This window comes from Pleurodeles waltl, chromosome 9, assembly GCF_031143425.1.
Source record: "Pleurodeles waltl isolate 20211129_DDA chromosome 9, aPleWal1.hap1.20221129, whole genome shotgun sequence".
Classification (NCBI taxonomy): Eukaryota; Metazoa; Chordata; class Amphibia; order Caudata; family Salamandridae; genus Pleurodeles; species Pleurodeles waltl.
The window spans coordinates 960,490,542-960,504,081 of NC_090448.1; the positions used below are offsets into that span (position 1 = coordinate 960,490,542).

Here is a 13,540-nt window from a genome sequence, read left to right on the forward strand (position 1 = left end):
GTTAACAAAATAACTACATTTATGGGGAATTCTAAAGGGAGCATTATTGATTTTATTCTAATCAGTTCCTCTGATTTCCACTTAATTCTTGGTTTTAAGATAATACCACATTGTGCCAGTGATCATAACCCACTATATATTAATATAGCTTTTAACAGCAATTTGTTTCCAACTAATAGAGAACGCAGTGGTAAATTTGCCTTCAATTAAAACTCTGGCCTACGCATGAAATGGGAAAGGGTAGATCCAAAGATATTTAATCAGAATATTACTGAACAAAATTTGGATTCCATTAATTTATGCCTGTTGCAACAACCAATCCATGATTGTTTAGTATCGTAATTTGAACAATTAAGTTATGCTATATCTGAGGCGTTGCTGAGTGACAGGACTCTCCAATGCCAAACGGTCCGCCGATGGTTCAACTCCACATGTACAGCTGCCCACAAAGAACTAAAAACAGCTCTTGAATCTATTCCCTTTTCCCGTGATTTAGTTAGATCGGCAAGGGGCCAAAATAAGGCAGTCCTGGCAGAGAGGAAAACTGAAATCAGAACTCAAGCATGGGAAGAGCCTTTGGAAGCTGCAGAACTGAAGGATATTACACAATTTTGGAGGGTGGTTAATCACCCTTACTTTATGGAACACGATAACAAAGAGGATGATTGCCTGATACCTGAAGCGGTCTGGGTGAATCATTTCACAAGGGTTTTTCAGCCCGGAAATGATTTCCAATCTGAAAGGGAAGATAGCTGTAATCCGAGTCCCGTAGATTCCAACCTGAACATAATTGATTTATCTTTGAGTTACATGAGGTAACTTCAGCCATTAATCGACAGACCAGGTAAAGCACCTGGCCCGGACGGGGTCCCTGTTGATCTTTTTAAATCTATGCCGGATCTCTGGGGCCTGCTAGTCACAAATCTTTTAAGAAGTGTAGTGAAAAGTAATATTCCCCCACTTGTGGAAATCAGAATTGTCCCTATTTTTAAAAAGGGCACCCAACAAGATCCAACTTGTTATAGGCCAATCTCTCTCACAGATTCTACTGCTAAGATATTGGGGAGCGTGATTTTGACTCAGCTGGAGGAATGGTTGTAGGAGGCAAATATCCTTTCCCCATTCCAATACAGCTTTAGACCTGGTTTAGGTACAGTTGATCAAGCACTAAACCTGAACCTCATTCTTAGCAAATATGTTATGGCCAGGAGATAATCTATGCATCTGACATTTATCGATCTATCAAGTGCCTTTGATCTGGTGAACAGAGGGAAGCTCTGGCAAATCATGGAATTATGGGGGTTGACCGGAATCTGCTGGAGTTAATTAAACGTCTATATACTGATCTTACGGTTTCAGTTCAGTATGGTTTGCATGGCGAGAGGTCTTCCCCCTTTCCATCCATGGGAGGAGTAAGACAGGGCTGTATTTTTTTATGTATGGATTTTTAGGTAAAAAACGGGAAGGATTTCCCCAGGATGGGATTAAGACCGCTCCTGGTACTTCGGTATGCTGATGACGCAGTTTTAATTGCCCGTACAGCTAATGGTCTCCAAAGTTTGATGGATCTCTTTTTAACCTTTATGCAGGATTTAGATTTGAAAGTAAATTTTACGAAGACGTATGTTATGACCTGTGGCCCCCGAAACACATGAACTAAACGTTTTACTATGGGTGGAAACATTATTAAAAAAATAAAGACTTTTGCTATTTAGGTTTGCATGTAAGTTCTTCCATGTTATGGAATTTCCACCTCACTACTAAGACCCAACAAATGGTGAGAAACCTGGAAGCGATTTTTCGCTTCGCTCGTAAATTAGGCCATAGACTAGTCCATCAGATTGTTATGCTTTATAATTCAAAATGTGTATCAGCAGCCACTTATGGGGCAGGTTTGTGGGGTCACTTTAAAGCAGACACCCTACAATGTGTCAAGAACAAAGTCCTACACAGACTAATGCTGGCACCCAAAAATGTAGCAAATATAATCTGCCATGAGGAGCTGTGATTACGGCATATTGAGGATCTGATTGGTGTCGCCCCACTTCTGCTGTGGCTGAAATTCTGGTCAAATCATGTGGCTAGTTTGGTACAAGATTGATTGACTAATTGCATACAATTGTCTAATTCTAATAGACTTCCGTGGCTTACATTCCTGCAAATTTCCTTCCAGAATTTAGGTCTGAAGGATTTATTTACTTATCCAGAGTCCCTACCCACCAATGCAAAGGAACTGGTTAAAAACCGTTATGTAGAGTACAGCTCGAAGCTTAAGATTACAGGGAGCCTTGAATCTGCAAACTTTTGACCCATATGTCCAGATTTCAACTACGATCTTAATGGAAACTTATTTAACCTGGTTCCCGAGCTCTTCATCATATTACCTGCTTGTTTTATTTAGATTAAACCTGATACACTTTAGAGTGGCCTTCCCGAAGCAATGTACCTGACAAAAAGTGCTCCCAAATTGCCCCTGTGATACTTTTTCTAAGCAAAGCACGTCACTTTTTCTTATTTTGTTCACTTTAATCTGCTCCTAGACAAGCTTTTATATTGCCCCTTTTACGTGAATTACAAACTATTTCTCATAAGCATTGATTAGTGTCCAAAAATTATCATTAAAATGTGTTTTAAATTTTATCAGAGCTTCTATCGCCATTAGGAAATAATACGAAATGGTGGATGCAGTCGTATTCTAATTCAAGTTGGAACAGTATATATTCCTAGATTTGACTTTGTGGTATGTGTTATATGTACGTTATTGTATTTGCTGCTTGTTTATGATGGTTTTATATATTACTTCGGTTTTGCTACTGTTTTTAAGTATTATTATGGAAGCATTGACACAGGTAATCGTAATTAGATTTGGCATTTTTGCTACGTGAAAATGTTTTGCTATTTTATCCCATATCACCTGCATTACATTTTAATTATTTACATTTTTATGCGCAATGTATCTGTACTTTTTGGCATTCTGCCAAATAAAGAAATTTTGACAGACTGACTGATATGGCGTCCTTGGGCAGGATTAAAGTGCATTGGAAGCCCACTCTAAAACAGACGCTGTCAATCTCAGTAGCAGTGGAAAAATCTGTTCCATTACACTACCATTCCATTTCCTAGCAGCAAGTATATTGGAAGCACTTACATTGTACAGACGTTTTATATGGTTTACTTTGTGGGTATACAAACTTGTTTAAATATATATATTAAAATAGATATACTTTAATTTTCTTAAGTATTTAAATGTATTTAATATTAAGTTAACAAAGGGAAACTTAAATATTAAAAGGGATTATTAAAGATTAATATAATTTTGTTGGGTTTAGGGTGGTAGTGGGATAAAAAAAGTTCAAGGACAGTAGTAAAGAGTTTAGGGCTCCTGGATCAGAGTATGTTTTTTCTGAGTTCAGGTAAGCGTATAGTGAGAGTAATGTTTAGGAGTTTCGGGATCGGTAGTGTGTAGGAGGTAGCACTGAAATTCTAGGGCTCAGGGACAAATAATCAATCAATCAATCAATCACTGCATTTGTAAAGCGCGCTGCATACCCGCAAGGGTCCCAAGGCGCTGGGAGGGGCGGTGCTACTGGTCGAAGAGCCAGGTCTTGAGGAGTCTTCTGAAGGCCAGCTGGTCCTGGGTCTGTCGTAGGATGGTGGGGAGAGTGTTCCAGGTCTTGGCGGCGAGGTATGAGAAGGATCTGCCGCCGCCGGTGGTTTTTCGGATGCGGGGGACTGTGGCGAGGGCGAGGTTGGCTGAGCGGAGGCTTCGGGTGGGGGTGTGGAAGCTGAGTCGGTTGTTGAGGTAGGTGGGTCCGGTGTTGTGCAGTGCTTTGTGTGCGTGGATCAGGAGCTTGAAGGTGATCCTTTTGTTGATGGGGAGCCAGTGCAGGCCTCTCAGGTGGAGTGTGATGTGGCTGCGGCGGGGGACATCGAGGATGAGTCGGGCCGAGGCGTTCTGGATGCGTTGGAGTCGTCTCAGGAGCTTGTTTGTAGTTCCTGAGTAGAGGGCGTTCCCGTAGTCGAGTCTGTTGGTGATGAGGGCCTGGGTAACGGTTTTTCTCGTGTCGAGAGGGATCCATTTGAAGATCATGCGGAGCATACGGAGGGTGTTGAAGCAGGACGCGGAGATGGCGTTGACTTGCCTGGTCATGGAGAGAGTGGAGTCGAGGATGACCCCCAGGTTGCGTGCGTGGTCTGTGGGTTCCGGGGCTGTGCCTAGTGACGTGGGCCACCAAGAGTCGTCCCAGGCTGATGGGGTGGGTCCGAGAATGAGGACCTCCGTCTTGTCTGAGTTCAGCTTCAGTCTGCTGTCTTTCATCCAGTCGGCTATGGCCTTCATTCCTCGGTGGAGGTTAGCTTTGGCGGTGTCGGGATCTTCGGTGAGGGATATGATCAGCTGGGTGTCGTCGGCGTAGGAGATGATGTTGAGGTTGTGTTGTCGTGCGACGTGGGCGAGGGGGGGCATGTAGATATTGAACAGTGTCGGGCTGAGGGAGGATCCCTGTGGGACGCCGCAGATGATCTCAGTGGTTTTGGAGCGGAAGGGTGGGAGGCGGACGCTCTGGGTTCTGCCGGAGAGGAAGGATGTGGTCCAGGCCAGGGCCTTCTCTTGGATACCGGCGTCATGGAGGCGTGCTGATAGGGTGCGGTGGCAGACCGTGTCAAAGGCTGCTGATAGGTCCAGGAGGATGAGGGCAGCTGTTTCTCCTTTGTCCATCAGGGTCCGGATGTCGTCAGTGGCGGCGATGAGGGCGGTCTCGGTGCTGTGGTTACTGCGAAAACCAGATTGGGACGGGTCCAGGATGTTGTTGACTTCGAGGTAGCGGATCAGCTGTTTGTTGACAATCTTCTCGGTCACTTTTGCCAGGAAAGGGAGCAGGGAGATGGGACGGAAGTTCTTGAGGTCCGCCTTGGGCTTCTTCAGAAGGGCGTTGATCTCGGCGTGCTTCCAGCTTTCTGGGAAGGTTGCTGTCTCGAAGGAACAGTTGATTGTTTTCCGGAGGTGGGGCGCGATGGCTGCGCTGGCTTTGTTGAAGACGTGGTGAGGGCAGGGGTCCGATGGGGATCCGGAGTGGATGGAGTTCATGGTTTTGATGGTGTCTTCGTCGCTGACGCTGGACCAGACGGTCAGGCGACTGGTGCGAGTGGTAGTCGCAGGGGTGGTGGACTCGGTGGTGGGTGAGGGGGGGTCGGGGTTGAAGCTGTCGTGGATGCCGGTGATCTTGCGGTGGAAGAAGGTGGCCAGGGAGTCGCACAGGTCTTGAGATGGCGGGATGTCGTTGGTGATGGAGCTGGGGTTGGAGAGTTCTTTCACAATGCTGAAGAGCTCTTTGGTGTTGTGTGCGTTGTTGTCTAGGCGGTCCTTGAAGGCAGTCTTCTTGGCGGTCCTGATGAGTTGGTGATGTCTGCGGGTGGCGCTCTTGAGGGCTGTGTGGTTGTCTGGTGTTCGGTCGTGGAGCCATTTCTTCTCCAGCTTCCGACAGGTGTGCTTGGAGATCCGGAGGTCCTCGGTGTACCAGACGGCTTTCTTGTTGGTGTGGTTGGTTGTAAAGGTCTTGAGGGGGGCGAGGGTGTTGGTGCAGTCGTTGATCCACTGTGTGAGGTTGGTCGCGGCAGTGTCTGGGTCGGTGGGTGGTCTCAGGGCGAGGGCAGTAGTCAGTTGGTCCCCAGTGACCTTGCCCCAGCAGCGGCGTGGTAGCTGTTGGGTGCGGTGGTGTGTGGTGGGTTTTCTGAAGGTGAAGTGGACGCATCTGTGGTCGGTCCAGTGTGGTTCGGTGGTGTGGTTGAAGGAGACGTGGGGGCTTGCGGAGAAGATGGGCTCAAGCGTGTGTCCAGTGGCGTGAGTGGGTGTCGTTACTAGCTGTTTGAGTCCGAGGTTGGCAAGGTTGTCGATCAGGGCGGTGGAGTTGGCGTCGTTGTTGTTCTCGAGGTGGAAGTTCAGGTCCCCGAGGAGGATGTAGTCCGTGGAAGCGAGGGCGTGGGTGCTGATGAGGTCAGCGATGGTGTCACTGAACTGTGGGCGGGGTCCGGGAGGTCTGTAGATGAGAGTTCCTCTGAGGGTGGTGTTGGGGTCGGTGTGGATCTGGAAGTGCATGTGCTCGGCGGTGGTGAGGGTGTCATCGGTGTTCGTTGAGATTTTGATGGAGTCTTTGTGGATGATGGCGATTCCTCCTCCCACTCCGTTGGTGCGGTCTCTGCGGGAGATCTTGTAGCCCTGTGGGATGGCTATGGCAATGTCTGGTGCTGAGGTGGCGTTCAGCCAGGTCTCCGTCAGGAAGGCAACGTCAGGGGCAGTGGAGTCTAGGAGGTCCCAAAGTTCGATGGCGTGCTTGCGAGCGGAGCGGGTGTTGAGGAGGATGCAGCGGAGGTGGTTGGGTTCTCTGGCTGGTGGTGTGGAGGGTTGGATGCTGGTGAATCTGCAGTTCCGGCAGGTGAAAGGCCCCTGGGTGCGTTTCGGGGTGGCCCGGTAGCAGGGGTGGTCTCGTCTGGTGTTGAGTGCGTGTAGGGTGCTTGCGTCGTAGTGCAGTCTGGCGTTGCGGGGGGTGCGGGTTCCAGGGGTTCTGGTGCTGGGTGCGGTCCAGGCGCGGACGGGCGCAGACGGGTTTGCCTTAGGCGCGCCTTCAGGCACGCCAGTGGCGCGCCCGCTTCGCGGCCTCCATATGAGGGCAGAGGGAGGGAGGAGCAGCTGGGAAGTGGGAGCGGGGCAGACAATGGGAGTGAAGGGGGCGGGCAGCAGGGGCTCAGCAGCAAGGGAAAAACCCAGGGAAAAACCCAGGGGAAAACCTGGGGAAAAAACGGTGGGAAAAGACAGCGGGAGAGGGACAACAGAGCACAGGGGTACAGAAAGCAAAACACAGGGGCACAGAATGGAAAAAACAAGTGGCACAGAAGCACAAGCTCAGGGGAATAGAAAAAAGGGAGCGAGTAGTCAGGCGGCAAAAGTGGCAACGGAGGTTCAACCCACAGGGGGCTGCGTGGCAGATGGGGGGACCGACCTGCCTGGTGACAATAATCTTTGATAGTAAGGGAATTCTGATGTGCAGAAATAGCAGATATAAAAAAAAGCTTTATCACAATGTAAAGATTAACACTCTAATAAAATTCATTAAACTTAATGTTTAATGAACTCCCCATGTAACTAACAGCAAAGTTAAGACTGAATTGTTTTTCGTGCTAATAAATGTTTGAAGGCACCACTTGGATAAATGTACTTTTCCGCAATTACACATACCTTTTCTACTTTTTTTTCGAGAATATCCTTCATTACTTTACAGAGACTTTCATATTTTGCATTTTTCTCTTCTTGCTTTTTCTTTTCTTCTTCGTCTTCAGGAAGCTCCAAACCCTCTTTAGTCACAGATAACAGAGTCTTCCCTTCAAACTCCTTAAGCTGCTGAACACAGTATTCATCAATGGGTTCAGTCATGTAAATAACCTCCAAACCATGCTTACGAAGTCTCTCCACAAAAGCAGAGTGAGACACCTGATCACGGGTTTCACCTGTTGAATTAAAAAAATATATATATTTGTTTCCAAATTTATGTTTGGAAAATGTTAACCCTGTAAAAATACAGTGCACAACCGTCTCTTACCCGTGATGTAGTAAATATGCTTCTGGTTTTCTTTCACACGTGACACATAATCTGCAAGAGACACCATTTCGTCACCAGAGGCTGAGGTATGAAACCTGAGCAACTCTGAAAGTTTTTTACGATTCTGTGAATCTTCATGAATGCCAAGCTGCAAGGTAAAATAAAGAACACTATGAAACAGACTGTATGACCCCATTGATGAAGCTTGCTCTCCAAGGCAATTAGGACTCAAGGGCCAATGAAACACTCACACAATTTAAAAGACGCTGACAAGTTGATCCCCACTTTAGCTACAGTGATAGTCAACATTTTATAATACTATTAAACCACACCTTTAAATGCTGTGGGGAGAACTTGAAAAAGCAGGCTTTGTTTACTTGTGAACTGAAATAATCAACCTAGACCCAAACACAGCAGCAGATATGCAAACTGGTAAATGTTTGATCCTGCATATGGTTTCTTTAATCAGAACAAGTACAAAGAGAAATCACTGAAAGATTTAAAAAATAAGGAAATAAAGCTAGAGGCAGACTAAGAAATTCATGCTGCAGTGGCAAGGAATGGTGGGAGAGAATTAATTTCCCTTGAAGCATATGATGTGATCCTCACATCTTAAATAAATAAAAGATATATATATATATATATATATATATATATATATATATATATATATATAAATAAATAGTATGAGAAGCATGTGAAAGAACTCCATCTATTTGCCAGGTATGACAAAAGAAAAATGGACGGTCAGGCTGGCTGACCCTAGCGGGGATATAGTCATGGCCAGTGTAAGTCAGTTCTTAAACTTTAATTGCAACATTACATAACACCCATGCCACCTTTATGTCTACACTGCGGAAAGGCCAGGTGAAGTTTACTTAAAAATACAAATGTATGCGCCGTGGCATTTGTTAACAAAATAAGCAACCTTAACTTTAGTCTACTGGAAGATACAATTCGTGTAGCAACCCCTTCCCCTACCCAGATGACTCTGAATATAACAAGAAACTCTAAAGGTGGGCATGGGGAGGGGGAGTTCTGAAAGAGCTTTGTTATTAAATGTTTTGTTAACATTTTGATAGTGTTTTTTTCTATGGTGCTGAAATATACAATTTCAATACAAGCATCTACAGAAAAGGGATGCCCCAAGGCTTTGCATTAACAAATTTCAGTGTAAGCACTTTTTAAAAAGTAAAAACTCTTGTCAGTCACATGCTTTTAAAGGGGTAGGGGCAGGGGAGTACCTTGCTAGTGCTCATCAACCAACAGTCGGCTGACAAGTTAAGTTGCCGCTTATGACTTGTATGCCCAAAGGAGATTTGTTTTAACATAAAACCTACCACATCTAGTTAAACACTAGCAAAAATGTCTTACCTTGAGGTTTTTGGAAAACTGTTCGTAGAACTTTTTATAGTTATCTTTATCCTCAGTCAATTCAGTAAAAAGTTCCAAGCACTTTTTGACTATGTTCTTTCTGATAACTTTAAGAATCTTGCTCTGCTGCAACATCTCACGAGAAATGTTAAGAGGAAGATCCTCCGAGTCCACAACACCTCGTATGAAATCTGTCAAAACAAAGACAAGGATGGTTTGCAAACGCAACGGAGTTAGGTGGAGAGAAAAAAGTGCAAATAGGAGTAGTCTAGTTGCTTATATAGTAAACCTACTGAGCCAAAATTAATGAGGTGTAACAAAATTAGATTATGCCCTCCTCTCTAATGCACACAAACGGAAGGTAAAAAAAATATATATATATTTTTCTGGAGGAAATATATTCTTAACAATAGCCGAAATGAAAATCCTTTTTGAAGATAAAAAACAAATCTTTTAGGGGCCCGCCTAAAATTAAGTTCAGCCTTTACCTAAGAGCAGTATATGGACATTTTTTATTGCAGAGTTGCTGTTTAGCCCAAAAAAAAAGCACACACATCTGACAACAGGAACACCTCACAACAGCCTTATTTCAATAAAGATAACACAGATCACAGTCTGAGGAATCTTGACTATGCAACTTAAATTCTAACTGCACTTTACCAAAAATATGTTTGACCAAATATACATTAACTGTACATTTTACACACCTACGTGTTAAAAGGAACCGTGCATACTCTGTGTAAGGAAATGCCTCCTTGGCATGGTTACCCCCTGAAGTTTTGCCTTTGCTGATGCTAAGTTATGATTTGAAAGTGTGCTGGGACCCTGCTAACCAGGACCCCAGCACCAGTGTTCTTTCCCAAAACTGTACCTTTTTCTCCTCAATTGGCACAACCCTAGCACTCAGTAAGTCCCTTGTAACTGGTACCCCTGGTACCAAGGGCCCTGATGCCAGGGAAGGTCTCTAAGGGCTGCAGCATGTCTTATGCCACCCTAGAGACCCCTCACTCAGCACATGCACACTGCCTCACAGCTTGTGTGTGCTGGTGGGGAGAAAATGACTACGTCGACATGGCACTCCCCTCAGAGTGCCATGCCAACCTCACACTGCCTGTGGCATAGTTAAGTCACCCCTCTAGCAGGCCTTACAGCCCTAAGGCAGGGTGCACTATACCACAGGTGAGGGTATATGTGCATGAGCACTATGCCCCTACAGTGTCTAAGCAAAACCTTAGACATTGTAAGAGCAGGGTAGCCATAAGAGTATATGGTCTGGGAGTCTGTCAAACACGAACTCCACAGCACCATAATGGCTAGACTGAAAACTGGGAAGTTTCGTATCAAACTTCTCAGCACAATAAATGCACACTGATGCCAGTGTAAAATGTATTGCAAAATACACCCAGAGGGCATCTTAGAGATGCCCCCTGAAAACATACCCGACTTCCAGTGTGGGCTGACTAGTTTTTGCCAGCCTGCCACACACCAGACATGTTGCTGGCCACATGGGGAGAGTGCCTTTGTCACTCTGTGGCCAGGAACAAAGACTGTACTGGGTGGAGGTGCTTCTCACCTCCCCCTGCAGGAACCGTAACACCCTCGCCTTTGTTACAGCGCCACAGGGCATCCCAGCTAGTGGAGATGCCCGCCCCTCCGGCCACAGCCCCCACTTTTGGCAGCAAGTCTGGAGGAGATCATTAGAAAAACAAGGAGTCACCCACCAGTCAGGACAGCCCCTAAGGTGTCCTGAGCTGAGGTGACTCTTACTTTTAGAAATCCTCCATCTTGTGGATGGAGGATTCCCCCAATAGGATTAGGATGTGCCCCCCTCCCACAGGGAGGAGGCACAAAGAGGGTGTAGCCACACTCAAGGACAGTAGCCATTGGCTACTGCCCTCCCAGACCTAAACACACCCCTAAATTCAGTATTTAGGGGCCCCCAGAACCTAGATTCCTGCAACCTTAAGGACTGCTGACCTGAAACCCTGCAGTGAAGACGGAGACGACAACTGATTTGGCCCCAGCCCCACCGGCCTGTCTCCCTATTTCGCCGAAAACTGCAACAGCAACACATCCAATAGGGACCAGTGACCTCGGAAGCCTCAGAACTCTGCCCTGCATCCAAAGGACCAAGAAGCTCCCAAGAACAGCGGCGCTGTTCAACAAACTGCAACTTTCTGCAACAAAGAAGCAAAGTTAAAGACTTCACATTTCCCGCCGGAAGTGTGAGACTTTCCACTCTGCACCCGACGCCCCCGGCTCCGTCTACGGAAAACAAACACCTCAGGAAGGACTCCCGGCAACTGCGAGCCCGTGGGTAGCCAGAGTTGACCCCCCTGAGTCCCCACAGCAATGCCTGCATAGGAAATGCAGAGGCTCTGCCTGACCGCGACTGCCTGTAACAAGGGACCCGACGCCTGGAACCAACACTGCACCCGCAGCCCCCAGGACCTGAAGGAACCGAACTCCAGTGCAGGAGCGACCCCCAGGCGACCCTCTGCCTAGCCCAGGTGGTGGCTACCCCAAGGAGCCCCCCCTGTGCCTGCCTGCAACGCTGAAGAGACCCATAGATCTCCCCATTGATACCAATACAAAACCCGAAGCCTGTTTGCACTCTGCACCCGGCCGTCCCTGTGCTGCTGAGGGTGTACTTTCTGTGCCTGCTTGTGACAAAACCCCCCCTGGTCTGCCCTCCGAGGACGCGGGTACTTACCTGCTGGCAGACTGGAACCGGGGCACCTCTGTTTCCATTGAAGCCTGTGTGTTTAGGGCACCTCTTTGAGCTCTGCATCTGACCGCCCCTGAGCCGCTGGTGTGGTAACTTTGGGGTTGATTTGAACCCCCAACGGTGGGCTACCTTGGACACAACTTTGAACCCTATAAGTGGTTTACTTACCTGTGAACTTAACAATTACTTATCTCCCCCAGGAACTGTTGATTATAGCACTGTGTCCACTTTTAAAATAGCTTATTGCCAGTTTTGTCAAAACTGTACATGCTATTGTGATTATTCAGTTCCTAGAATACCTGAGTGAAATACCTTTCATTTGACGGATTACTTGTAAATCTTGAACCTGTGGTTCTTAAAATAAACTAAGAAAATATATTTTTCTATATAAAAACCTATTGGCCTGGAGTAAGTCTTTGAGTGTGTGTTCCTCATTTATTGCCTGTGTGTGTACAACAAATGCTCAACACTACCCTCTGATAAGCCTACTGCTCGACCACACTACCACAAAATAGAGCATTAGAAGTATCTCTTTTTGCCACTATCTTACCTCTAAGGGGAACCCTTGGACTCCGTGCACACTATTTCTTACTTTGAAATAGTATATACAGAGCCAACTTCCTACACTCTATGTACAAAAAAAAAGGGGGGTGGGAGGCAGGACTGTGAGTTTAAGTTCTTTCCTCATTAACTATAGCTCACTGTTTAACATTTAGAAGAACAATTAAATAATGTAATATTTAGCTTGTGCCAAACATTGTCAGCCATGTTCTGACTGACCAATATTGGCCTAAATATTTGTCATGCTATTATGAAATACACTTCATCAGGGACTGAAGTTAGGCAGCAAGCAATAATTCCAGGGTTAGGAATGCCTTCTGAATACTCAGAAAAGAAAAACAAAATACATGCTCCAGGGTACTACTTTAACTTCTTAACCAGCTTCTTTGAAGACTGAGAAAGGCTGGAAATGTTCCCATTGAAGGGGTATGGGAGGTTCCAGGGTGGAGAAATCAGTGAATTTGCAATTTAACATATTACCACATAAGCACATATAGGCACAGATGTAAGGGATACCATTTCCAGGCCTACTTCTGTAAACATTAATTCCTTAAAGTTACGCAAGGCCACAACTGCTGGTGCACTTTCGTGACCTGTTAAGAATGGAAAAAATTTTTTTATTTCGGTGTTGCCCGTAATGGTTTTGCACCAACTCCTTCATGAGAAAAAAAAAAAAAAAGTATGCATTCATAGTTTTATGTAAAAATACAAAATTGCCTTCAGGCTTTTGCATATAATCGCAGAGTATTTTCACTATGCTCAGAATTAAAATTTGGAAACATGTCCATCTTTTAACTATAACCAGTCAGTAGTGCAAGCCGAGGTTAGTGATGGAAGTCCTTCTGCTATTATCAGAGGCTTTTCATTACTAAATTATAACACTAGTTAGAACTCCTACATAGATACACATATTGCCTTACTGACATACATACAGCTATCACAGATCTATAATGTGAACTGGCAGCTCCAGGCTTTGTACTCCAGGTTGTTGGACCGGCTTGTCCATGTGGACAAAATTAATATGAACACACGTCCCGGACTGCGATGCGTCCCAAGTGCCACCGCCTGCACATCAGACCAACAACCCTCATGGTTATATTACTATTAAGAAGAAAGTGCTAGCAGCCATAGTGCTCATATCGCAGAATATTTTTGAGTAGCGTATTTGACCCACATCAGAAAGTTTACATTTTGTTACCGTCTTGCGGATATGCTGATTCTTTTTTAGTTACTGTTCAACAAGTGACCATTATCTTGACATCTACGAACATAATTTAGTCGTCTC

The 13,540-nt window shown here is 45.7% G+C and overlaps 1 protein-coding gene across 1 annotated transcript in view; it reads right to left on the bottom strand.

The window, feature by feature from the left end:
- Nucleotides 1-13,540, bottom strand: part of LOC138260148 (heat shock protein HSP 90-alpha-like) — a 29,501-nt gene that overhangs the window by 10,187 nt on the left and 5,774 nt on the right. The window contains exons 7-9 of the mRNA XM_069208349.1: nucleotides 8,967-9,157; nucleotides 7,593-7,740; nucleotides 7,232-7,500 (exon numbers count right to left, since the gene is read on the bottom strand). Coding sequence (XP_069064450.1) covers nucleotides 7,232-7,500; nucleotides 7,593-7,740; nucleotides 8,967-9,157 — 608 coding nt within the window. The remainder of the gene's footprint in view (nucleotides 1-7,231; nucleotides 7,501-7,592; nucleotides 7,741-8,966; nucleotides 9,158-13,540) is intronic.